Source organism: Nyctereutes procyonoides, unplaced genomic scaffold (genome assembly GCF_905146905.1).
Source record: "Nyctereutes procyonoides isolate TBG_1078 unplaced genomic scaffold, NYPRO_anot_genome, whole genome shotgun sequence".
Classification (NCBI taxonomy): Eukaryota; Metazoa; Chordata; class Mammalia; order Carnivora; family Canidae; genus Nyctereutes; species Nyctereutes procyonoides.
In genome coordinates this window covers 59,932,253-59,957,692 of record NW_026575020.1, presented here as the reverse complement: position 1 = coordinate 59,957,692, position 25,440 = coordinate 59,932,253, and the positions used below count along the sequence as shown (strand labels likewise).

General features: G+C 62.7%; 4 protein-coding genes across 6 annotated transcripts; 2 read left to right on the top strand and 2 right to left on the bottom strand.

The window, feature by feature from the left end:
- Positions 1 to 22: 22 nt before the first annotated feature.
- Positions 23 to 13,976, bottom strand: HGS (hepatocyte growth factor-regulated tyrosine kinase substrate). Of its 2 annotated transcripts, none has more exons than XM_055315576.1 (22): positions 13,872 to 13,976; positions 12,645 to 12,729; positions 12,219 to 12,294; positions 11,719 to 11,811; positions 10,075 to 10,198; positions 8,757 to 8,809; positions 8,170 to 8,238; positions 7,422 to 7,546; positions 6,227 to 6,305; positions 6,055 to 6,153; positions 5,832 to 5,939; positions 5,213 to 5,251; positions 4,993 to 5,136; positions 4,856 to 4,915; positions 4,070 to 4,280; positions 3,487 to 3,659; positions 3,274 to 3,414; positions 3,013 to 3,190; positions 1,418 to 1,551; positions 1,225 to 1,344; positions 968 to 1,057; positions 23 to 613 (listed from the first exon to the last, which is right to left on the bottom strand). In XM_055315576.1, the coding sequence occupies exons 1-22, from the start codon at positions 13,906 to 13,908 to the stop codon at positions 503 to 505; spliced, it is 2,349 nt and encodes a 782-aa protein (XP_055171551.1). In that variant the 5' UTR covers positions 13,909 to 13,976; the 3' UTR covers positions 23 to 502. The 2 variants fall into 2 exon arrangements, with proteins under 2 accessions (XP_055171551.1, XP_055171559.1); XM_055315584.1 differs by having other exon boundaries at positions 4,070 to 4,277.
- Positions 13,977 to 14,148: 172 nt separating this feature from the next.
- On the top strand, positions 14,149 to 17,938 carry ARL16 (ADP ribosylation factor like GTPase 16). The gene is made up of 5 exons (XM_055315690.1): positions 14,149 to 14,207; positions 14,420 to 14,480; positions 14,840 to 14,953; positions 15,497 to 15,612; positions 15,759 to 17,938. The coding sequence occupies exons 1-5, from the start codon at positions 14,149 to 14,151 to the stop codon at positions 15,928 to 15,930; spliced, it is 522 nt and encodes a 173-aa protein (XP_055171665.1). The 3' UTR covers positions 15,931 to 17,938.
- Positions 17,939 to 17,961: 23 nt separating this feature from the next.
- Positions 17,962 to 23,317, bottom strand: CCDC137 (coiled-coil domain containing 137). 2 transcript variants are annotated; one of them, XM_055315645.1, is made up of 6 exons: positions 23,170 to 23,317; positions 22,724 to 22,857; positions 21,085 to 21,307; positions 19,486 to 19,568; positions 19,272 to 19,351; positions 17,962 to 19,136 (listed from the first exon to the last, which is right to left on the bottom strand). In XM_055315645.1, exons 1-6 carry the CDS (start codon positions 23,283 to 23,285, stop codon positions 18,921 to 18,923), a joined length of 852 nt encoding a protein of 283 aa, XP_055171620.1. In that variant the 5' UTR covers positions 23,286 to 23,317; the 3' UTR covers positions 17,962 to 18,920. The 2 variants fall into 2 exon arrangements, with proteins under 2 accessions (XP_055171620.1, XP_055171628.1); XM_055315653.1 differs by lacking the exons at positions 22,724 to 22,857; positions 23,170 to 23,317 and adding an exon at positions 22,330 to 22,717 and having other exon boundaries at positions 21,085 to 21,302.
- Positions 23,318 to 23,426: 109 nt separating this feature from the next.
- On the top strand, positions 23,427 to 24,630 carry OXLD1 (oxidoreductase like domain containing 1). The gene is made up of 2 exons (XM_055315672.1): positions 23,427 to 23,499; positions 24,046 to 24,630. The coding sequence occupies exons 1-2, from the start codon at positions 23,440 to 23,442 to the stop codon at positions 24,463 to 24,465; spliced, it is 480 nt and encodes a 159-aa protein (XP_055171647.1). The 5' UTR covers positions 23,427 to 23,439; the 3' UTR covers positions 24,466 to 24,630.
- Positions 24,631 to 25,440: the final 810 nt, after the last annotated feature.

The following is a 25,440-nucleotide window of genomic DNA, read 5'->3' as shown; positions in this document are numbered from 1 at the left end:
TTCTCCACAGACTCCCAGACGCTTGTTGAAAGACATTTTATTATCACTGTTCCATTCCGTCTACTCAGGGCACTGGATGAGATGGCGGCTCAAGCAGAGAAGCTGGAGACAAACCCCCACCCTCCTGGGAGGGCCAGGAGCGCCTGCTGACCTCGGGGGCATCGCCGGAGGGCTCTGGGGAGCAGACGGGAGGGCGCTCCAGCCAGCCCTCGCGGGCCCTGGCTCACTGGGAGAAGGTCCTTCCCTCCCACCCTCAGAGGCCCAGCCCTGGGGAAAGGAGTCAGAGACCAACGCAGGGAGACGGGGATGAAGACGGGGGCTGGGGGCACGGGCAGTCAGCAGGAGAGGACGGGGGCGGGCAGGGTGAAGGGCCACCCCCAGCCCGTGGCAGGGGCACTACATGGCAGTGGGAGCGCGAGGCAGGAGGACGACGCTAGTTAGAGACGGAGGCGGTGGTTTCGGAGAACCATAGTGTTCTGCATGGCGGGCTCCCGGCCGGGGATCAGTCAAACGAGATGAGCTGGGCCTCGCTGCCCTGTGCGGGAGGGCCCTGCGCAGGCGGCGGCTGGGCCACGGGGGGCGGCTGTTGGGGGGGTCCCCCGGAGGGTGCCATCTGGGGGGCCGCACAGGAGCCATTGTCTTCCAGCCACAGGCCCCAGCCTTCCCACCTCCCGGAGGCTCCGCCCTGCTCTCAGCCCCAGGGCTCAGTTCCCCCCAGGCCTCCCTCCTCCCAACCTGTCGTGGGCTCCCTGTTCCCGTCCTGCCCCAGCAGAGACCCTAGGGCTCCCGACCAGTGTGTGGGGTTGAGCTGGGCACACGCGTGGTCTGGGCGTCTGTGCCTGTTGCTGCGTGCGTGTGTGCAGGGTGTTTCGTCCTCGCTATCTGCTGGGAAGCCATCCTGGCCTACGCTGTCTGTTCTTCCCAGGACGGCCACCATGCTCAGCATCCTGAGCCTTGACACACTCACCTGCTGGTACATGGGCTGCTGCCCTGCGATGTAGGGCTGCTGTGGGGGCGGCAGAGGGGCGTCCTGGCTGGGAAGGGTGGTCATGAGACTCTGAAAGTGAAGTGAAGCCTGCGTTAAGGAGTCCTGCATGCCAAGAAAGGGGGCATTTCTGACTTGGAAAAATCAAATGACCACCTGCGAGGAGAGCCTAACAGTGGGGAAGAGGCCCGCCCAGTGCTCCCCAGCCTCTTCTCCATCCGGATGCCACATGGTCTCACCTGCATGCCATAAGGCTGGTAGCCCATGGACACCGACTGGCTCCCCATGTAACCCATGGCGCTGGACTGCGGGGGCTGGGAGATGGCCGGAAGGCTCTGCGGGGCCTGGGAGGCCACGTTCTGTGGAGGGAAGGGTGTGATGGGAGAAGGTCCAGGGCCCTGGCTGGGGAGGGGAGCTGCCCCGCCCGCCTACCTGATAGCCCTGCGTCGGAGTGGGCTGGTAGGACGAGTAGGCGGGGCTGGCGGTGGGCCCGCTGGGGCCCTGGGGGGCTGCCTGGGCGCCGGCCGCCCCTGCCGGGTACATGTAGGCGCTCACCATGGCAGGATCTGCGGAGGGAGAGGAGCCAGCTCACCACCCTGTGGGGGCAGTTTTCCTCTGTTGTGACTTCGGGAACCAAGTTCACTTTTCACATTCTCACAAAAGTAAAAGAAGGAAAATCCAGGATGGGCGAGGAGCTCTAACGCTGAATGGAACTGGAAACGAACCAAACCCTACTGACGGGGAGTGACAGGACGACGCGGGAGGGCCGGGGAAACGGGCCCCTGCACTCCTGAAACTCTCGGCCTGAAGACAGGGCCACAGACCCCGCGCCGGGTCACAGGCACCCCTTCCCCGGGGCTCGGCCTGCCACTCCCCAAACCACGTTCTGTGTGTTCCAGGAGCAAACAGAACAAACGGGGCGTGAGAACGGGACTTGCCAGCGCGGAAAGGGGAGGAGCCCCACGCTGTGTCAGCGAGCCTGTCTGCCACACAGGTGAGCCAGGTGTGGGCACACGCGTGTCCTCACAGTCGCCACGGAGCACACCAGGCCACGGGGGCTACCTCCTGGGCTGAGAGCCACAACGTGAACATGGAGCAGCCCGCACCTGGGACAGTCTGAGCACCAAAACCAATTGTGAAATTTGAATAAAATGGGTCCATGCTGATGCAGATGACAAAAAAACAAACGGGAGGAGGAAGACTGCCTCCTTAGCAACAGGAGAGGGCCAAGGTGCCAGAGTCACTAGCTGACAAACGCAAAGACGGCCTCAGACGCAGCGGAGATGCTAGAGCTAGCAGCTAAAAATGTAGGAAGAACAAGCACAGGTACAGGTCTCATCTCCCCACTGGACTGGGGCTGTCACAGGAGAGCCAGTCCCTTCTGGGGAGGAACCTGGGCAGGCTGCCACATGCCTTGCAGCCAGCAGCTGGCTGTGCCCTCCCACTGAACACTTCAGCGCCCAGAGGCCTGGCCGAAATACAGCCACGGACGGTCACACCAACGAAGACAGAACTCACTGTGGGGGGAGGGGGTCTGCAAGACAGCAGGCCAGCACCTTGGAGAAGTGAGTGCGTGAACGCCAAGGCAGTATGGGAACATTCTAGACCAAAGATGATAAGCAGTCGAGTAGCTAAAGACAACAACCATGGGGTTCCCTGTGGGCACAAGGGGTGTGACGGACGCTGTGGGAGAGCTGAGCCCCGCAGTGGAGGTCACACCGCAGCTTCGGGCTCCCGACCTGCAATCCATACACAGGACACAGGGGAGGGTCTCGCATTTGCCGGGAGCAAAGGGCATCGCGCCTGCCACTTGCTCTAAAAAGGTTTAGGAGAGAAAGCCCGTGGGTGCACACGTGTGCATGTGCAGAGAGAGCAGATTTGTGACGCGATGTTAACGTTTGGGAAAATATGGAAAACTGTGCTGTCCTTTCAACTTTTCTGTAAATCTGAAACAGCAAAGCAAAACCAAAAAAGAAGTAGCGGTCTGGGCTCATCTTGGCTGGCGGCACCTCTGCCCGGCCCATTACCTGCTCCGGCCCCAGGCATGCTGGGGTAGGGGCTGCTGGCGGCGGCGGCCGGCTGGCTCAGGTACACCGTGTGCATGGGGGAGCCCTCCACTGAGCCTGCGGGGCTGAAGGTGCCCGGGAAGCTTGTTGGGCCGGAGGGCTGGTACAGCACGCCCCCCGCCGGAGGCATGGCCTGGAGCTGGGGACAAAGAGGGACACAGGTCAGCGGCTTCCTCCATTGTTGGAGTCGGGGGCACGGGTAGGACGGGGCTGGGTGCGTGCCTGGGCATAGGGCAGGGAGAAGGCGGGCATCTGGGCCCGCATCTGGATGGTCTGCTTCTGCTGCTCCAGGCGCAGCTGCCGCTCCTTCTCCTGCTCCTGCAGACGCTGGATGGCCAGCTGCCGCTGCACCTCCAGGTACTCCTGTGGGCCACAACGCGGCAATCAGGGCTGTCCACAACCTTGGCTCCCCTGAAGTGGGGCCGAGCACCACACCTGCTTCTTCTGCCGCATGATCTCCAGCTTCTGGGCCAGCTGGATCTGGCGCTGGCGCTCAGCTTCCTCGGCGGCCCGGCGAAGCTTCTCTCGATGCTCCTCCCGCAGGGCGCTGAGTGCTCCCCGGGCATCGCGGATCTGTGCCAGCTTGTCCTGCAGCCCCTCGTAGTACACTGTGGGGACAGGGCACAGCCAGGAGTGCTTGGCATGGGAGGGAAGCCTGGCTGCCCCACGCTGGGCTTTGGCTCTGGGCCGTGGCCACTGGGCCTGCCCTTGCCCAGCCAAGTGCTTGTCATCAGGGCACAGCTGGCTGTTGGGCTCCCAGTGTCAGGGCTGGGGGTGGGATTCCTTAGGCTGTCTTGTGCTTAGCAGGACACCTCCCATCGCTGGGACTACCTCCTGAGTGGCCTGCAGCCCAGAGACGGGCTCTTGAGAAGCTGCCGCCCCTTGGGGTAGCCCCGCCCTTGAGAACCTTGCAGATGCCCAGAGCGACTGGGCCGGCGCGGAAGGTGCTCACACAACACTGCACCCAGGGGGCACAGTGAGGCCTCGAGATGAGGACCCCGTGCACCGCAGCACCTACGCCTGCGCTCATCCAGCTGGTTGAGCAGCTCCAGCAGCTGGGGGTGCATGCTGTTGATGGACTGGAAGAGGGACAGCACGGCCGAGTCGTTGGTGATGCTGCGGCCCCGCACGTGGTTGCTCTTCATGCGATTGACGAAGGTGGTGACGGCGTTCTGTAGGGCCTTCAGAAACTGCGCATGGCTCTCCTCCGACTCCCCGTTCTGGTACTGCTGTGGGGACACACGGTGGGGTCTTGTGGAGCCGGCCCCTGTGCCCTCCAGGCCTCCTGGGCGGGGGCAGCACCCACCACTCCAGGCGCTGAGCTCTGAGCCTGCTATGCATGCCCCCCTCCCTCCCAGTGGTGCTGTGAGGGGCGCCCTCGGCACCCCCTTTTACAGATGCAAACACTGAGGCTCAAGAAGTCTTAACTCTTGCACATGGGCATGGCGCTGGCCAGGACAGAGCTGGCTGGAGTTCGGGCAGCCCAGTTCATGGCCCCTCTGTCCCTCCCCTATACGGGGCCTGCCTCCCTTGAAGAGGCCCTGGTCTCTGACTCCAATGACCAACAGAGCCCAGCAGCCCCAGGACGGGACAAGGACTCATCCAGGTGGTGCTGGGCCGCCCTACAATACCCCGATCCGTTCTAGGCAGCATGTGGCCAAGTCCTGGACCACAGCCACCAGCCCGGCGAGGTTCCACGCAGAGTTCTGGGCTGGAATGACTTGCCTCCAGGAGGTCAGTGTAGGCAGGGCTCACCCTATCAGGACAGGTGCCTGGGCGGGCCCGTCAGGGAGCCACAGCTTACCTCGCCAAAGGGGCCGCCGGAGGGAGCTATGGGCTGAGGGTCTGTCTCCGGGAGGGGAGTCTGGAAAAGGCCAGAGGATGAGGGGGGGCATCCGGTGTGGCCCACCCCCCACCACCTGGGAGCTGAGAGCAGCCCACCTCCAGCGCGTTGGCTGGGACTGCGTGTCCCTCCACGGGCGGGGCGGCCGGCTCCGTCAGGGGTGCAGGGGCAGACGGTGTGGGGCTCTTCCGGGCCTCCTCCTGCTTCTTCTCCCAGTAGTTCCGGTTGAGGTAGCGGGCAAGCTGCGCGCACAACAAGGGTCACTCCCAAGGGCCAAGGAGCGGCAGGGGAAAGCCCGGCACGTGGGGGCGCCCTCACCTCTGGGTCGATGTCCTCAGCCAGAGGCGCCGACGACGTCTGGGGAGACAGGCCAGAGCAGCGGTGACCCACAGGCTCAGACGCTGCCCAGCCCCTCCCGGGCCGTCCCTCAGGAGGCTGGGCACCACGACGGTGACGGTGGGCACCGGGCACTGGCCAGTCTGGCTGAGGGGCCCTAGGAGCTCTGTGACCATGAGCAAGGTGCCGGCAGTATCCCGCCGGCTTCCTTGCAGCCACACGGCCGGTCCCAGCGCGGGCTGGCAGGGCTGTTCTTAGGCCCTCGAGCGCCTGGCCCTGTCCCCGCCCAGAGCCCACAGAGCTCACGACTTCCTATACCTCTGTCCCACTGACACCCCACTTACACGGTGCAGGGGAGCCGAGGCTGGAGAGAGCCAGGCCACCCTGACCCCAGGGCTCGCCTGCCCCCTCTCACTCTGTGGAGGTCTCCAGCCTTCCCAGCGTCCTCCTGCCCTACAGGGAACTCTGACCAGGAGCAGAGGGCTGGGGACGGCCAAGCCGGACCTTGACCTGCACCTGCGGATCAGGCATCTTCACCCATCTTCTGGGACGGCCCTCCCTCCCCCCACAGACCCGTGGCCCAGCCTGGGGGGGGGCTCACCACCGGCGAGGAGTACAGGCTGCTGGCAGGGGGCGCCGACGACGCCACGGGCGCGGGCTCCGCCTTGGGGTATGAGGCTGTGGCCGCCGCGTAGGCGGACTTCTGTCTCTGTGGAGAGGTAGGAAGTGTCCTGGCCTGGGTGGGCCGAGCCTCCACACTCCGGTACCCTCCCAGACATCCAGGGGCCCAGCGCCCCCACACCAGGGGAGCCCACCCCACTCACCATCCTCTCCTTCTCCTCGGCCTCAGACTGGGACAGAGCCAGGGCCAGCTGCAGCTCCTCCTCCTCCTGCAGGGCCGTCTCATCCCGCTTGGGGGGCAGCTGGGGACAGAGAGGCTGTGAGCAGGGCCCGGGGCAAGGCACCCCTGGGGACCCAGGGACCCGGGGCCAGTACCTGGGATTGCTGGGACAGGGGGCTGGTCAGGTACTCTGGTGGCAGCTCTGTCGTGGATGACGCCTTTCCTTCTGCTTTCCTGGGAGCGAGAGGACGCTGGGTGGCTGAGCGCCACCCCTTGGCCCCCAGCATCCCCATAGAACGACACACTCTGGACAAAAACTGGTCCCTCACACTAGCTCTGCTGTCCCTGGGACGCAGGACCCCGGGCATGTCACCTGGTCTAAACCCCAGCCCCTCTCCTGGAAACGAGGTACAAATGTGGGAAAGGAACTTTCCAGGGGAGCAGCCTGCAGTCACCACGTAACCAAGGGATGAGCTCCCATCGCTGACGCTGGGAGACGAACACCAGGGACGTCAGTGCGGCTGCACCGAGGGAGACAGCCGCATCCTGGGGTCGCACCCGGAGCAGAAGCACATCTCAGGACAAAGGCTGCACACAGGTCACAGAAGCCGAGGAGGTGTGACAGCCACCTGCGTGTGCTGTGGACCTGGGCGGGCCTGCCAGGGGCATAACTGCCACACAACACGGCTGGGACTTAGTGGAACCAGAACAGGAACACAAACCAGGGGCCGGCGCCAGGCTACTATCATGTGTCCCCGCCTGCCAGCGGCGCGCTGGTCCCACGAGCACACTCCTCCCGGGAGTCTCGGGTACAGGGACTGGGTACCCGCACAGGTTCACAACGAACACGGCACGTGGGAGTGCCCGTACAGAGGGGGACGCAAGTGAGCCCCACAGCCACGGCCACGCCGAGGGACCTGGGGGGAGGCCGCACCGTGTGGGGTCCGCTTCCCACTCCTGCAACTCTTCTCTAAGTTTTACTTCCAAACTAAAAAGTTAAAAACCTGACAGACCGGGCAGCCCCGGTGGCACAGCGGTTTAGTGCCGCCTGCAGCCCGGGGTGTGATCCTGGAGACCCCGGATCGAGTCCCACATCAGGCTCCCTGCATGGAGCCTGCTTCTCCCTCTGCCTGTGTCTCTGCCTCTGTCCCTCTTTCTGAATAAGTAAGTAAATAAATAAATAATCTTATAAAAAAATTAAAAAAACTGACAGACCAAAAAACAAGCCTAAGCAACTGGCTGGCAGGTGTCAGACTCTGGGCGCGTCCCGGCCCTGCTGCTGGACGGCCAGGATAGAAGCCCAGCGTCCCTGAGCACGCCAGGCCCCCCTGCACCCAGCAGGGAACTCACTTGTTCAGCTGCTCGTAGCAGGGCTCACACACGCGCACCTCCTTCTCGATGCCAAACTTGGGGATGGTGGAGTACTTGGAGGAGCACTTGCCGCAGAAGATCTGGCCACATGCCCGGCAGTGGTGCTGTGACATGGAGCACATCAGCGTGCGGCCTCGTGCTGGGCCGGTGGCCCCTCGCACCAACCCTGCCCACTACTGCCTGCCGCAGGGTGCACCAGCCTGGGCCTCCCCACCTGGGCGCCACAAACGCCCTAGGGAAACGGCACGCTTCCAGGCTCTTAACAGCAGTCGTTTGAGATAAAAATGTCAAGCTAAAAAGAAAGACTCGTGAACGTCACGCGTGAGCTGTGCGGAGGTAAGAGATGTTGCTGATGGTGGCTCCGGTGAGGCTGCTCAGACGCCCGGGCCCCGGGCCTCACCGTCGGGGTCTGTGCCGCAGTAGGAAGACGGGCGCCGCCAGAAGGCTGTTGGCCCGGGCCATGCACGCCGCCACGCACGCCGGAGCCTCTCGAGGCCTCTCCCTGCCCCCTGGGGAGTGCAGCCTCACCCAAGCTTCATCCCACAGCACAGACCATGGACACAGGACCCCCTGGGGACCACGCTCACACGCTCACCGCCTAGCTAGGAGCTGCATTTGCTCCTTGCATCATGAGGTCACGGCCAAGAGAAAACGGACCTGGAGTGGCCCCTGTGGCCTCGTGAGGACAGTGGGGACCTGGGGTCGGCCCCGGGGCGGGCACACTCACCTTGCGGGTCACCACCCCGAACTGCACCCTGCATCGGTGGCACTCCTCAGCATCCACCCAGTCGGGGGCCTGGGGGCAGAGAGAATCAGGATCACACAGCGCCGACCCTCCCGGCGAGATCCCGACTTCCCACAGACGGGAGAAGACCCAGCATGGGCTCGGGGGTCAGGGGCCAAGGGCCGAGTCTGCAGCGAGGCATGAGCCACCGCAAATGGACGCTGCTTCCTAAAGATGTGACAGCGAGACTTCTCGCCGCGGCTCAGGGTCCATGTTTGTCTCAAGGACGTGACCCGTCGGCAGTGGCATGAAGACACTTTGAGCCCCGTTCCAAACTCAGCCTGCAAAGCACGGCTGCACGTTCCACAACGGCAGCTCACCCACCGACGGACCCCACGGCTTCCCTTCCGCTTTCTCAAAGCAGCCTAGCTCCTGGGGTACCCAGCTGGCTGTTGGAAGAGCATGTGGCTCTTGATCTTGGGGTCATGAGTTCGAGCCCCATGCTGGGTGTACAGGTTACTTAAAAAAACTTAAAAAAACAAAACAAAACACAGCCTAACTGCTAAATCCCCAGCACCTCGTGAACTCACTCTTTCTGCAGCAAACATGGCATCACTCTCCTTGAACTCTGGGAAGACGTGTCCTGGAGAGAGGAGAACATGGTCACCGCTGTGACAACCTTGGCTGGTCTGCCCCGAGACCTTCGGGAACCACATCCTAGCTCTGGGCATCCATCTCCCTAAGCAGACCTACAAAAGGAGGCCCAGAGCCCCTGGGCAGCAAGCACAGTGACCCGGCACCAGGCGAGAGTGCCCGGGGGCATAAGTGGGCCAGCTGTCCCCAGGGTGGTTCCCCGTGGACTGCCCCGTCCTAGGGCAGGGAGCTTGGCCTCGCTCCCACCATGTCCAGGCCCCACAGGTCTGGCCTGGACCTCCTGTCTGGCTCCTGGCCCCATGCTCTGGCCAACTATACCTCTCACAACTCTTCAAATGGATTCCCAAGCTTATTTTGAGGCACATAACTTTGGGGACTCCATAAAGCTTTGGATGCCCTTCCAGGAAAGTGAACATGGGTGTACACCCACCATCCCATGTCCAACATCCAGGGTTGAGGGCCTGAGGCCAGCTCAGCGGCATGGACAGGACCCTCATAGAGTATCCAGATGCCGCCCCTGCTCCACGCCTCAGGACAGGGCCTCTGCACAGGGGGGGGCACCCCAGCCCTCTCTCTCTTGCTGCCCAGCGTGGGCACTATGGCCTGAGTCCACTGCCCTGTTCACCAAGCCCCAGCAGATCTGGGTGGCCACCACAACGGCTGGGAGGACCCATAAGAGGCCTTGAAAAGGTCCCTCGCCTGTCACAGCCCCACTAAATGCCTCCCAGACCTTCCCACCCTCAGGGCACCTCAACTCCCACCCCAGCCGCTCCTGCAGGCTGCCACCCCCTGTACCTTATCACCGGTCCACCATGGCCCCGGGCCCGGAAGCGAGTCCCGCCCAGGATGCTGGCAGCAGCCCTCCTCACTGGCTTGTTCACGTTCAGGCCCGGCACAGGAGCTGCCTGTTGTCCAGCCTTCTCCCACCCCTGGTGCTCAACCAGCCGCCTGGAGGCCAGGACCCCCAGCTTTCCCTCCCCCCGAGGACCCAACGCTCGGGGATTAGCTCCTCTGCTAACTCTCCCCACGTGTGTGTTGTCTGCCGCATGCCCTGTCCTGCCCTGACTGGGTGTGAGGTCAGGAAAGGCAGGGGGTCCACGGGGACCCCCACTCCACTCTCCTACCGCCGCCCGTCACGCAGTGGGGTGCCGTCACGGGGTGCATACAGCCTTCCTTGGCTCCGCCTGGAGCAGAGCTGCCCCTCGGCTCCTGGAGGCTGTGTCCCGGGCCTGGGACGGACCCCGCCCAGCTCACCTTCCACCTTCATGATCTGGTACGTGTCCTGGACCACCTTGTACTTGGGCTCATTCCGGAAGGCATGCGCCCAAGCCTGGATCAGATACAGAATCTTGTTTCGGACGTTTACTTCCACCTGCCTCTGCACGGAAAAGAGGAGGAAAAGTGTGACGAGGGCTGCGGGGGACACCAACACCCGGGACGTCTCCCCGTGAGGGAGCGGCGCGGCTGGCAGAGCAGGGAGGGCCCCGGGTGGGACACCGGGCCGAGCACGGACCCACTCCCCAGGCCCAACCCTCCTCCTTGAAGCCCCGTCCTTCAAACAAACCCGTCGTGGCTACCTGCCCACTCAGGGCTCGACCCTTCCTTACCGCCCTGGGAGAAGCTAGGGCACCCCGGGAGCCCAGCTCCCCGTAACCACATGAATCTTCCTCCTGCCCCAGGAGCTTGACCAACCGCAGGGAGGCTCCGGCAAACGCCAGGCTCTAACAGGGGGAGCCCACGAGACCCACACTGAGGGGGCAGCCGTGCAGCCAGCCTGGGGGGTGGGCAGCGGGCATGCAGAGCCGCCACGTCCACCAGGTTAGAGCAACACCAGCCAGGTTCCTAGAGCTCTGAGGGACGCTCAGGAAGACGACAGGATGAGAAAGCTGCTGCGCAGAAATGCCGACCATCTCACACACTAGCCCTCTGGTTCCTGCCCGTGATGTGTCCAGTCCTGAACTCCTCCTCCCCGTTGTAACCCTTCCTCTCCAGGGGGCACTAGCCGACTCAGACCACACACGGCACAAACAGGACACAATCGCGTGACACACTAACCCTCCTGCTCCTTCAGCCGGGCCACAGTAAGGACTGGCCGGGTCACCAGTCAGGGCCCAGCTCAGGTCCTGGCAGGGCTCTCAGCCATGTGAGCCCAAACAGGCCAGAGAGCAGCAGCCCCCCCGCCCCCACCAGGGGCAGCAGACACGGCACCCGGGGCTCCACTACTCGCCTCACCCTGTGGGCCACCCTTTCACCTCAGGAAACAGGTGCACCCCTGTACCGCCTGCTCTGCATCACACAACCTGCTGGTGTCACCACCCACGTCACAATCCCTGCAGGTGGGCAGCACCAGCCCATGGGGCCGTGGGGGGGCAGTGGCCCGTGCAGCACACTCTCTCAGGGCTCTACAAACCGAGGGTGTGGAGCCCACTTCCCAAGGCATCCCTGCTGCGCCATGTGCCCCAGCTCTCCTTCCGTAAACACGTCAGGCTCACGCGCCCCCCTGCTCAGAACCCTGGCTCTGCACATGGGACCCACCCAGATGCCCCTGGTGCTCCTCCCAGGCCTCTGCCCACACACCCCGCTCACACTCATCCCCACACCGCTCCTTCCCTTCCTCCTCCGCCACCCAGTGAGGCTCTGAACACTGCCCTGGGAAGCCTTTCCTGACCCCGTAGAGCAGAGCCTCCTCCGTGTCCCCAGACACAGCAGCCCCTGACATCACCAGGCTGGGATGCTCGAGGCGCAGGAACCACCAACACCCGTCTTCCTGTCCTCTGTCTGCCTAGCACTGCTCCTGCCTCAGGTGCCGGCAAACACCCAGAAAAGCATAGGCCCAGTCTCAGGGTGACTGTGTCCTCTCCTTGCTCTGCACCCCGCTGCCTCCTACCAAGCGCCCACCTTCAGCAGCTCCTTCAGCTCCTCCATGGTCTGCTTGTTGGCCACCTCGTCGTGCACCGTCTGGCCGCAGTTCTTCACCACAGACTCCATGACCTGCAGGACCCGAGGAAGGGAAGGGTGGGGCCACTGGTTGGGCAGGGACTGGTGCCCCCCCCAACCCGCGGGGTTGGCCCCTGGGACAGGCCCACCTCGGGCCACCTGGCCCCACAAGAGTCCATGTGGCAGCTCTGGGTCAGGCAGCAACCCAAGCTGTGTGCTCCTTTGACCGTCCTCTCTTCCCACGAGTCTCAGGAACCAGAGTCACCCTCTGGGCCCTAAGCCTGTCAGCTTCAGGCGGGGCAGCTGAGGCACTGCCTTCCATCACAGCTGCTTCTACCTACCCTCACTCCCCAGGCAGGTGGGCAAGGCCCTGGGGTCAGCCTGTCTCTGCCCTCTGCCCAGACACTGGGGTGGAGGTGGGGGTGACCCTTGAGGTGGCCAGAATGCAGGGGTCTAGTTACCTCCAGGGCGTACAAGGCCACATGAGGATTCTTGTCGTTGACTTTTTTTTTGATGGAACTCACGGCATATTTAGCTCTGAAAAAAAAAAAAAGGTATTAGTCAAAAAAAAAAAAATGAAAAAAAAAAAAAAAACACGTATCTTAGAAGTTAAATTGAGAAAAGCCCCCCGCCCCTACCCCTGATCTTCAAAATCCCCAAGCAAATGTTAAGGACCCCCAGGCTGTACCGAGAAAACCCTTTCCTTGTCCCCAGATCCCAGAAACCCCAGTGTGGAGACTGCTCGATTCTCCGCTTAAGGCCTAATGTGATTCACTCCCATCAGGGCAGGACACTGTGGGATCCTGGGGCACCAGCGTGCAGCAGGCAAGCCCAGAGCACCGTGCTTCCAGCCCCCGCTTCTGAGCAGACAGAGCCCCCTCGCTTACTGCGTGTCTCCCTGGCGGATGAGGTCACAGATCTGGAGGATGGACTCCCAGTCGGTCTCCAGCAGAAGCTGGCTGGTCGCTTTGTCTAAGGCAAAAGCACACGGTTACCAGGGCTCGTCCTCTGCGGTTCCCTGGGTGGTCCCCCAGCTCCGCAATGGGGAGAAGAGACCGCCTCATTCCCACTGAAAACACTCGGACTGAACGGGACGCCGGAGAAAATCCTCTCGGCGCCCGATAACCGCAAGGGTGCTGTGTTCCCCGAAAAAAGGCAGACGACGTAAAAACTACTAACGCCGAGCACCTGCCGTGCACTTGCACACTCGCGTGCCAAGTGCCCTTCCAGACACCCAGCGTGATCTGAGGTCTCACACGAGCTCCTGAGCAGCGTCCTGTGTCCGTCGTCCTTACGGACAAAGACGACGAGGCCGAGAAGCGAGGTCGCTGCCCAGAGTGGCACAGCTTGGCGCAGAGCCAGGCGGGGTTTCACTCTACGCTGGGCCACCTCCTGCCTCGGGGTCCCTGGCTTTCCCGGGCTCTAGCCTGTCCGCTGGGATGTCAGCGGGGCAAGGCTGGACTGGACGCGGCGCCGCCTCGGGTCCCTGCTTCAAGCGTTGGGGGCCGCGGCGGGCTGACCTCCGGCAGGTGCCCGGGTGCGCCCCGGCCTGCTGGCCCTCGTCCGGGCGCCGCGGGGCCTAGCCAGCCGCGGGGGCACTGGCCTGCTGGTGAGCTGCGGCGGATCTCGGGCCCGAACCGGCCTCAGCCCGCAGGAGCACGCCTCCTCGGGGTCTCCTCCAAAGCCACACCCGAGGAAAACGCAGGCGGGCTCCGGGCCGCCGCTGGGGCGCCCCCGACACCGAGCCCGCCGGGGCCCTGGGGTGACGCCGCGAGGCTGCGGAGGGCGCGGCGCGGACGGGGTCCCGGGGGGCGGCGCGGGAGCGCGGAGCCGCTGCGCCGGGCACCGTCGGGCCCCGCAGTCCGCGCGGTCGGGGGCAGGTGCCCGCCTCCGTGACTCAGGGCCCGCGGCCGCTCGCTCGCAGGCCGCCGCCCGCCCGGCCTCCGCGCGCCGTCGCCCGCTCGGGTCGCAGCCCGCGCCCAGCGCCCAGCGCCCGCGCCCGCCGGGTCCCCGCACCGCCGCGCCCTCCCACTCCCCGGGGCCGGCATCGCGCCGCGGCCGCCCCCCGCCGCTCCCGGGACGCGGGCCAGCGCGCGGGGCGGGGGCTGCGTTACCTAGGAGACGCTCGAAGGTGCCGCTGCCGCGCCCCATGGCGACCCCGGACCCCGACCCGACGCCGCGGCGCTCTCCGCGGCGAACCGGCGCGCCCCCGACTTCCGCTTCCGCCTTCCCTCGGGCGCGCGCACAGGCGCGGCTCCGGCCGGGCGCGCTGGGGACGGCGAGCGCCCAGAGCCAATGAGCAGCTCGGACGTCAGGCCTGTCCAATGAGGGCGCGGGGGGGGCGGGACTTGCGCCGCGGGCCCGAGGCGGGGGCCGGGGGCGGGGGCCGCGATGTGTCTGCTGCTGGGGGCCGCGGGCGTCGGCAAGACGCTGTTGGTGAAGAGGCTGCAGACTATCCTTCCGCGCGGGGCGGGGGCGGGGAGTGGCGGTGGGGGGCTGGGACCCCGGGGGAGCGGGGCGCCCGGGGGGGCGGGGCTGGGGGGCGCGGGGGCCTGGGGCGCGGGGGGTGGGGGCGGGGCGGGGCTGGGCGCCCGGGGTGGCCCGGGGCGGGCTCCGGCCGCCGCCGCCTTCCCTGCCTGGCTCCGCATCCTTGACGGCCCGCACAGCTGAGCTCCGCGGACGGGAAGGGCGACCTGGGCGACCCCCCCCCGACGCGGCCCACGGTAGGTTTCCGCTCTCCCGCGGGGTGGCACAAACGGGGACCCTCTGGGGCCTGGATCCGGCCGGTCGGTGTGTTAGGGCAGCCCGCGGGAGGTGAGCCGGTGTCACGGGGAGGAGCCTGCCCCCTGGGACGGAGCTGGTCCCCCAGAGGCCGACCCGACCCGCTGGTGGGTGTTGGAGCCGCGGCCAGTCAGCTCCGGGGTTAGGGCGTTGGCCCCTGGAAGCCAGGTTCACCCTCTTTGCTTGGGGTTGTGCTGGACCGTCTAAGCCCCTGAGAGCCGGTGTGTTGGGCCTTAGGCCAGTGCACGCTCCCAGTGGAGAAGCGCCTGTGTCCTTAATGCTTCCTGGTTTTTTCCCACAGGTGGGCACCGACCTGACGGACATCGTGGTCCCGAGGAAGATCACCATCCGGGAGCTGGGGGGCTGCATGGGCCCCATCTGGCCCAGCTACTATGGAGATTGCCATTGTCTCCTGGTAGGTCAGCAGCCCGTGGGCTGCTTTAGGCATTGCTGGGCAGGAGTTTGGGTTCCTGGGCAGTGATGCTAGTCAAGGGAACAGGACTCACCTTCCAGCGGCTTCCTTTTGGGACCCCAGTTTGATCCCTAGTGCTCCTGCCCCAGAGCTGATGCGCAGCCCGTGTGGGGCTTGCTGGCAGAAGTGTTTATTCTCCACTTGTAAGGCGCTTGCTGTCTGCAGTGTTCCCTCGGGTGTGTTTTAATGTTTACTATTGAATTGTACCCATTGTGGGTTTGTTCCATCCTAGCAAGGCCTGGCCCCAAATCCCAGGACCCTTCCTGGGAGAAGTGACGGCCACACGAGTAGAGAGGCTTCCACATGGGTGGAAACAAGTGACACCAGGTCACTCTCGTGCAATGCAATTTCCTCTATTTCCCCTGGCCCCAAAGTCATTTGTTTAAAAGTCATTTTGCTTTTCTGAGCAAGGTCTCAATGCCCAAAGGAGGGCATTTGGCAATGTCTCCCTCATGGGGTGGTCCCGGTCTGCATTTTCTTCCCCAGTTCATGATGGATGCCGCCAACCCCACTCAGCTGTCCGCGTCCTGTGTGCAACTCCTGGGTCTTCTTTCTGCAGAAGGACTTGCGGAAGCATCAGTCCTGATACTCTTCAATAAAATGTACGGGTCTGTCCTCCTGGAGGAGTGTGGGGTGCCCCGGGGGAGGAGCTCCCTTGGACCATAGCCAGGAGGGTGGCCCATGGGGCGGCGAGGGCTGGGATGGGCTTGTGGCAGCACACCGTGACTGCGCGCTGCTTCTGCTCTAGTGATCTGCCCTGTTACATGACCATCGAGGAGATGAAGTCCTTGATCAGACTCCCAGACATCATTGCCTGTGCCAAGCAGAACATCACCACGGCAGAAATCAGTGCCCACAAGGGCACTGGCTTATCTGAGGTGATGCACTGGCTCCAGGACACCCACAGGCCCAACCGCTGACCACCTGGAGCAGAAGTGTGACAGGCTGGCTCCGGGGAGGAGGCAGAGAATAGCACCGTTCGGCCTCCAGCGATCTCTACTCATCAGGGACAGGATGACCCAACACAAGCCAGGGGGCTCCTGGCCTGAGTTGCAGTGATGGGCAAACTGAGGCACCCTAGTTACAGAGACTCCTGATAGCTGGCCTCTGAATGAAAAAATTGTCCCCATGGCAGGGAGAGGAAGCCGGGCTTGCAGGGTGGCTGGGTGTCCTGCTGCCGTCCTGGAATCTACTCCTTTCCCATCAGGACTGCTCTGCTTCCCCAGAGGTGTTTGCGCTGCACAGCCCCACAGACTTGGTTTCTTGACTGTGGTACAGATTGTACCCACGAGTTTCTGACATGCCGATGACATGACCTCCACTGTGTGAGGCCGCTGTCATAGAAAGAACCGAGCCTGGAGTCAAAACGAGAACAGTGTTTTCATTAGTTCATGTGCCGAATGCACTTGTGTGCCCAGGAGGGCATCGGGGTCCCACGGGTAGGCGAGCGTGGGGGCGGCTCTGATAGAGCGCAGGAGGTCCTGGCAAGCTCATCCTGATGTCAGCTGAGGGGTTTGCAGAACACCTGTCGGGTGTATTCATGTCCTAGGGCCTCCGTAACAAATTGTCACCAACTTGATGGCTCACAGCCACCTAAATTTATGCTCATGGTCCTGGAGGTCAAAAAACTAACAGCAAGGTGTCCGCAGCGCTGGTTCCTTCTAGAGGCTGTGAGGGAGAATGCATTCCTTGCTGCTTTTCTGGCTTCGAGTGGCTGCTGGCGGTTCTCCATAGAACTTGGCTTGTGACTTGTGGAACTAGAATCCTTGCCTGTGCATGTGGCCTTCTTTCCTTATAGGGACCCGTTACTGGATCTAGGGCCCACCCTAAATCTAGGATGATCTAGAGATCTCTAGTTGCATCTGCAAAGATCCTTTGTCAAAATAAGGTCACGCTTGCATGTCTCCAGGATTACAGTGAGACGTGTTCTCAGGGCTGCTGTTCAGCCCACTGTGCTTGGGGTTGAGCCCTCCGCTCCTGGGTGTGGTGGTGTTTCCTACAGATGGATTCCTTCAGCTCAGCTGGCGGGTGAGGCTAGTAGGGCCTCCGGGCGTGCAGAGCGGGGCACAGGCTTCAGCCGCAGTTTCCACTTGGCTACTTCGTTGCCAGGGTCTGTATGCGGGAGTTGGATGCCTCCGAGAAGCTCTTGCGGGGCCCCTGGGGCTGAGTCTCTGCCCCCCACCCACCCCGTGGACGTGCTCCTCTCTGGAAAGCCTGGGATCACTGTGTGCTGCGTCACTGCGTGAATCGCCCGTGAATCACCCCATGCAGCCCTGGGTGTGAATGGCCTCCACCCCAGGATGAAGTCCTTGTGGCTTTCAGACAACTTGGCACCCAGAGTCCCCAGCCTTCACCCACCACCCCCACCCCGCCCCGCTTCAGTTACACACCGTGCACTCAGGAGACAAGCACCTGGCTCTGTCTTTGGGGTGACCTCAGTCTGGGCACCATCTCTCAGGGGCTGGCCCCCCGGCACAGGCTTCACCTCAAACTTTACACCTGGTGACATCTCATGATAAAGCCACCCCGGGCCAAGTTGTTGAGTTTTGGGGACACTCTGACAGGCCTGAGAGGATTCCATATGTCATGTGACTGGCGAACCTGGTGTGAAAGGCAGACCTCCTCCAGCCACAACCTGTTTCCATCTTCCTGCTTTAGTGCCACGCTTGGCAACACGTCCAGGAGCATGGGCGTTTCTCAGGGACTCGTTCGGTCCTGGTCTTGCCACTATGCCACGTCCTGGAATCTTACTGCAGAAAGGGTGCCAGCCACTGAAGGAGCAGGCGTGCTGCCCACCCCACTGCCACTGGAGAGCTGGCATGAGTCCTGGCTGCTGCAGGGCGCCCAGCACTCCTGGTCACCTGATGTAGGACAGGGCCCCCACCACACAGAAAGACACCCCTGAGCACAAATACAACTTCAACTCAAGTTTGTTTTTTTTTTTTTTTTTTAACTCAGGTTTTTAATTAAAAAAAAAAAGATGCAAACAAGGGCAAAAGAAGGATCCCACAGAGCACACTGCCTGTGTAGGGCCACCTGGCCGAGGCTGAGATAGAGCATTTCCTGGACTGTCCAGGCCCACGTCTGCCAGCTACAGAGCCGGAGCTGGCGAGGCCAAGCAGAGCCAGGTGCTGTCCTCACCAGGGTAGGAGCAGCAGGACTCTCCCCTTAAGGTCTTAAGCACATTGCTGTCCGGGCATGCGTGCCCGCCCGCCCTCCCTCCTTCCCTCCCTCGGCTCTGGTGGAAGGGTCAAACCTCACCAGGCCCTGTGGTTGGCAGGAATTCCAACATCACCTTTTTTTAACCACAGGCAGGACCTGGGCCAGAGTTCTGTCCTTGCCATCACACGGCTTCATACCTCTTCTTTCCCCAACCTCCTCTCAAACCCACTAGGTGTGGGTGGTGCCATCAGTCTCTGTACCCCAGTGAGAGCCTGGGTGGGCTCCACCTGCCTCTGTAGGGATGCGGACCCCGACCCGCTGCCTGGCCTGTGCTTCCCGCCATACTGTGCTGTTCAGCCCCACAGAGCTTCAGTTAAATTCGGCCGAGCGAGCATGGTCTCTCCAGTGGACTGGCGTTTAAGGACTGTCCTCCCTAAAGTAGCCCTGATTATCTCAGCCTGGACCTGAGTATTCAGAACAAAGCTGTGAGTGATGCCAGCTTCAGGGGAATGAGGCTAGGTGTGCCCGACTGTGTCCCAAACAGCCGCTGGCCACTCTATGGGGACTTCGGACACACAAGCAGACGGTCACTCACAGGAGAGCCATCCTAAGGAGAAAAAACGAGAGAAAAGGCCTGGAGCCTTCTGCACCAGAGAGCGAGTCCATGGGGGCCCTGAGAGTCCCAGTGTGTGTTCCAGGCCGTCTACTCGTCCTCCCCCACACAGGCGTGGAGGCCCTGGTCCTGCCGTCACAGACACATCTCTGCCTTCTTCCTGGAAGCGAGGTGGGGTGGCTGTGGTGACTGAGTCCCCTGCTGCTGCCGCTTCTTCAGTGCCCTATAGGCCTGCACGGCCCGCTCTCTCTCCTCCCCAATAATCCGCTGTCGGGCCAGTGACGTGGTCAGAGGCTGGGACACGCCACCAGAGCTCAAAAGCTTCCTCAGCATCAGCGATTTCTTCCCAGGCTAAAGAACAGAGATGGAAGACTGAGGCCAGGTTCAGGAAGGAGGGGAGATAACGAAGAACCCGTGTTGGCCCAACAGCTGTACGCCTGGTGAGAACGTGGCATTCCACGTAGGCTCCCGACCAGGCCTACTTACTTGGCCCCTGCTCGCGCTCGACCTGGGCTGGGCAGTCAGCTCTGGGGGCTGCAGGGCCACCTCACCGAACTTCACTGGGTCTGGGGGGAAAGAGGAGCACACTGATGCCTCTGCCCATGCAACCTCTGCCCCCAGGCCCCCAGGACCCGGCCACCCAACGGCCGCCTGCCACCCCCCCAACCCTGCCGACACATAGGTGCCCAGGAAGAGCTACCTCGGAGCAGCTCCTGCTCCAGCCTTTCTGCTGCCTTCTCCTCCCTCCTCTGCCGGATTTTATCCAGTCGCCGTTGCTGGAACCTGAGGAAGAAAGCACAATGCTGCTCAGACTCCTAAAGTCTTACCTCATTAGACTCAAAGCAGAGGTCACCCCTGTCCAGGAGGATGCCCCACAGCAGAGCCCAGCGAGCTGCTGCCAAGTCCCCACTCTGGCAACCACCTGCACCCACAGCCATGCGCCCGAGAGGGCTCTGAACAGCAGGCCCCAGAGTTCCAAGTCCACGTTCTCAGTGGGGGACACTGTGCTCCCTAGGGCACACCTGACCACGCCTGGAGACATTCTGGGTGGTCACAATGGGTGGGGTGCTCCTGGCACCTCAGGGGTAGAGACGAGGCTGTTGCTGGCCGTGCTGTATACAACGCCCCCCATCCCCACCCCGAGACTCACTGGCCCCACATGTGGATTGTGCTGCTGCACCTAAATGGTCTCACAGAGCAGCGCTGTGTTCAGGAGATCGCTGCGGCTCTAGGTGGCATGTGGGACAGTTTTCTGTGACGTACTTTTTGTCACTCGAGCTGACTACCAGTATGGAGAGCGCTCGGGTGCAGGCAGCCCCAGGAGGCTGCAGACCATCTCCAACCCTCACAGCTGTTAAACAAAGCTTGGAGCAGCTCATCTCAAAAACAGAGTTATGGCAGAAACATCTCAAAAAGCTCTTTTTTTATTGAAACAACCTCCCGTGGGGTGCCTGAGTGGCTCAGTGGTTGAGCATCTGCCTTTGGCCTGGGGTGTGACCCCGGGGTCCTGGGCTTGAGTCCCACATCGAGCTCCCCACAGGGAGCCTGCTTCTCCCTCTGCCTGTGTCTCAGCCGCTCTCTGTGTCTCTCAGGAACAAGTAAAATCTATAAAAGAAAAAAGAAACCACCTCCCAGCCCCTGCCCACAGGCTCAGGGAGGCGGCCCATGGCTTCCTTCCCAGGCTTCTACAGGGCTGGGGGGCAGAGGAGCTACAGCTGGTGGTAGGCTCCCTCTTGGTGCCGGATGCCACGCTCAGGAACCCTGCAAGGATCTCACCCGAGCCCCCGCTGGACATGCCAGTATCCCCACTTTACAGATGAGGCACTGGAACCGAAAGAGGTCACAGCTGAAGGCCCCCCAACTTCAGGGAAACGACCCCAGATCAGGTTCTCGGAGGTGGCATCAGCCAGGCAGAAGCGGGGGAGCCCCATAGCCGCGTGGGATCCCCCACCTGCAGTACCCATCTCCAGCGGGCAGCCACGGTCCCCCAGGAGCCAGCAAGCCTTCCTGAGGGAGCATCAGCCTTATCTCCCCCCTCTCCCCCATTGCAACTGGCCCTTGGGCCCCCTTGATGAGAAAGGCAAAGACAAAGCTAGGCCACGAGTTCTGTGGATTCAGAGGCTCCCCGAACCCCCAGGGTTAAGAAGCTCTGACGGAGAGAAAAATGCTCAGCAACCAACCAGGTTTTCACTTCCTTCTGTGCTCCCCCTGAGTCGTGGGGTGGGGTGCTGGTCCCCCAGCAAGAAAACACGGTCACCACAGAGAACAGTCACAGGATCCCTACCTCACCCCTACTCACGCTTTCTTCCGCTCCGACTTCTCCTTTTTGGGAGCCGCCTGCACCTCAGGCTGCCGGACCACCTGGTTCTTGCTGAGGAAGAGCACGTGCTGGGCCTCCTGCTCCATTCGCTGGACGTAGGCCTTGTCAGACTCCCACTTCCTCTGCTTGAATTTGGGGACCGCGATGTCCGGCTCCACTCCCTTGGCTTCCTTCTCCAGTGTCTTTCTGAAGGCCACCTGGGCTGAGGACAAAGGGAGATGTCGGGGCTGTGGTGCTGGCGGCTCCATGCTCCTGTCCCTGCACGGAGCCACAGGGAAGACCTGACTCCAGTGAGTGGGGGCAGCCCAACCACGGGAGCTAGAGAGGATTTGCGATGCCCAGCTCAGGCAGCCACGCGGAGGGATCCACACGCCCACTGCTGGGCATCAAAGACGTCCACCACAGCTCCGTTCAAAAGGAAAACAGCGGATAACCTAAACATTAGTCAACAGGGGACTCGGTGAATCACTACCCCGTTTATGTAACGATTCACCGCACAAACCCAGAATGTTAACCAATGCACAGAAGGAACACGAAGCTTTTCCATCATGGATACATGAGAACTTGCGTGGTATTTCTCTGCGGCAGGTATACGGGAGGATGAACAGTGCTTTGTTTCAGGCGGAGGAGCAGGATTCAGAGACAGGGAGGGGCGCTATGCCGTACCTCATACCTTTCACCACTGTGTGTGACTGTAGGTCTTAAATAACCCAAACCAGGAGGCAGTTCAGTAAAGCACAGTTCAAAACGTGCCACCTTCCACTGGCGCCAGTACGCCGACTGTACTTCCCACCTTCCCTGCCTCTGTCGCTATCTCTTTATACCCGTATACCTCCAATGAAAAACCAGAAGGTTACAAAAAAATCGATGTAAAAACAATCTCATATTTGAGAAGACAAACGTATATGCGCAAAACACCAACAAGCCGGACTCCTTTCTCCAAGTGTCCTCTCTGGCAGAGGGTGACAGGTGGGCACCCAACCCAGCCTTGAGTGAGGGGTTGGAAAGGTAAGCTTTTCCGGGGAGGGCGGGGTTTCACCAATTCCCTCCTTCACTTCTGGAAAACAGCCACTTCTCTCCACCATCACTTTGCAACAGCCTCACGGGCCTGCCCTGCCCAAGCCCTCAATTGTTTCAGAGATCGTTTCTCAAAGTACATCTGAACCCATCATCCCTTCGGATGGATCTCTGCTAGTTTGGGGGGCGGGAATCAACAATCCTTACAGGAGGGCTCTGTCGAAACCTCATCTGAGGGCAGCCCGGGTGGCTCAGCGGTTTAGCGGCTTCAGCCCAGGGCGTGATCCTGGGGTCCTGGGATCGAGTCCCACGTCGGGCTCCCTGCATGGAGCCTGCCTCTCTCTCTCTCATGAATAAGTAAATAAAAATCTTAAAAAAAAAAAAAAAGCCTCATCTGAAACCACGCTGCCACCTGCTGCCAGCCACCTCCTTGGCCCTGGGGACACCAGCCTTTGGTCAGAGCCCCACGTGCTCCTTCCTGCGCCTTCGGACCACCGCGTGCTGGCAGGTTTCTTCTGCTGAAGCCCGGGTGCACATCCAGGCAGCTGGGGACTGGGACACACACAGCTGCATGGCCGCCCCGCCCGGGCCTGCACGTTACCTTCTCTCTTCCTCTTCCTGTTACTGGTGGCATTTTTCATCTCCTGGCGGCTCCTCATAATCTCTCGGAGGCGGAAGGGGATTTCCTGTTCATCCTGGTTCTTGGGCTTGCAATTCACTTTCTTCTTTTCTTTTCTGGAGCGAGAATAGGAGGGTGGGACGCGAGCTAGGTTCGGCATAGGCGGAGTCAGAGGCGCCGAAGCTGGGCTGGCAAGGGCCCCGGCAGGCCGCCTGGCTGCTGGGGTGCGGGCCCGGCGAGGGCGCCTCCTGCCCGGGGGCCGCCCCTGCGCTGGGTTCTCGCAGGCGCTGGCCCAGGAGGGCGGGAGGGAGCTGCCTAGTGCCGGGCCGGAGACCCTGGAGCCTCCGCCCCCCCCGCCCCCGATCCTCCGGCGCGCCCGCCCCCCGGGCAGAGCGGGGTGGGCAGGGAGCGCGGGCGCTGAGACCCACCTGCGCGGCCCGGGCCTCGGCGCTGAGCGCTGCTTCCCCGGCGGCTGCCGCCCCTGCGGCCGCCCCGGACCCCCCGGGCCCACGGGCGCAGCCCCTCCGCGGCGAGCCGCCGCCATCCCCACGCCGGGCGCTCCCGGGCCAAGGCACTTCCGCCCTTCCGCGGGCCCCGCCCCACGCCGCCACTTCCGCTTCCTGCGCTCAGCCCGCCGCCCATTGGCCAGGGTGGCTGCCCGTCACGCCGCCGGCGGGGCCGCCGCGCGTGCGCAGAGGATGCTGCTGCGGAGCCTGGCTGGGGGAGGCCGGTCGGCGGCTGCTGCTGCGCGCGCTGCGGCAAGTACCGGCGGGCGCGTGCGGGAGGCCGGGGACCCGCGCTCCTGCTCCTCGCGCCAGTGAGGCCGGGGCGGCGCGGCGGGGGTCGAGGGCCCGGAGACGGCAGAGCAGGGGAGAGGACCGTGCGGCCCGGGCCGGAGGAGGCACAGAAGGGCGCAGCCGTGCCTCTGGGGGGAGGGGGCTGCCCTCGGGGCCTTGGGCGGTGACCTGGGGGAGGCCAGGGCCGCGGGGGCGCCGCCGGTCAGGACGGCCCAGCCTGGTAGGGGGAGGGAGGAGCCACTTCCACCCTGCCCCCATTTCTGCCCACGGTGGGGTGCCACCTACCCGCCCCCCGCACCTGCTGGAGTGTGCACCGACTGCCTGTCCCTGACCCAGCGTCTGCCCGGCCCTTACATCCGTGTCACGGAGGGGAAACCGAGTCTGCAGGCGAAGTAACCTGTCTCAGGTCTCGGGAAATGAGGAAGCAGAGACGCACCACCTGGAGCCCCCTGCCAGTTCCCCCAGAGCTGGGGGCAGGCAAGGCCTCACGAGCATCTGTCCTCTTAGGGGCCGTGGCCACTCTGCAGCTGGGACCCGCGCCCAAGGCTTCCCGGAGGCAGCAGCATTCTCTACAGGCCTCAGGCCCGGATCCAGGTCCGTGACGGCCACGGAGAGTCTGGGAAGGACCACGCAGAGGGGGGCTGTCCGTCAGGTGCAGATGGCACCAGGCAGCCCAAGTCCTCCCTGCCCGGTGCAGGCCCGGCAGAAGCCCGGTATCCCCCTCCCCCTGAGCTCCAGCCCCCCACAAACTGCTGCATGAGTGGCTGCCCCAACTGCGTGTGGGTGGAGTACGCAGGTGCGCTGCTGCAGCACTACCAGGATGGTGGGGAGCACGCCCTCGCTGCCCTGGAGGAACACGTGGCTGACCAGAACCTCAAGGCCTTCCTCAGGTTGGAGATCCAGCTCCGAGTGAGGAGTGGAGGCTGAGCCGACTCGCCCGAACACCCACACAGGCTCCAGCCAGACGGCTCCTCCACAGGCAGCAACACGGAGCTTTTTTCTCGGCCCTTCACGTGGCAGGTGTCAGACGGCAGTAGGAAGCATCATTTACTGACTTTATCTGAGAATAAATAAGTTCTTGTGGTGGTTGGACGGGAGGTTTCTGTGCTGTCCTCTTAGGCTTAAGTTACGTTGTCAAAGAAAGCAGGTTCGGGTTGCCATCCAAGTTTTGTCGTCAGCCTACAGCTTTCACCAACCTATACGAGTGAAGTAAGATCCATTGCTTTGAATATCCGCATGACAACAACCCCAGGAGCCCCCTTCCATGCCCCCGCAGCCCAGGAGTCCTGCCCCGAGGTCAGCTCTGGTTATTCTCAGTGGCGGAGGGAGGACCACTCAGTCCCATGAAGCTGCCATTGGCAAAGCCCTTGGCAGGCAGGAACCCCGGTAGGCAGCCTGGGAAGGGTCCGTTCTTCCAGCTGCAGGGCTTCTGGGGAGACACCCCATTCAGCAGCCAGGTAGAAGGCTGTGCATCAGCCCGCAGGGGCCTGACCCTCCAGCCCTCCATCCCACTTAGCCATGACCATCGAGGCAACTGTAAGGACCCGGAGGCCTCCGGCATCAGCCCTAGAATCAGCCTCCTGGCACTAGCCTGGTCCTCAGCTGCAGACCTGGCCACAGGACTGTTGAGCCCAGGAAGAACTTTATCTTTGGGCCCCCACTGCCCATCTCCACCTCCCGCTCACCCCCATCATGGAACTAACCCCACCTATCTCCCTCCCCCAGCAAGCCCAGGCGCTCATACCAGTGGCCTAGATGGAGCAGAGGCCAAGGACCTTGTGTGTGTTTTCTCTCATCTAAAGGAAAAGCTAAGGTTGAAGCATAAATCCATGATGGGTTTGAGCTGGTAAACAGGCCTTCCCAGGGAGGAGCTTTAACATAAAGCTAGCGAGTTCCATAGAG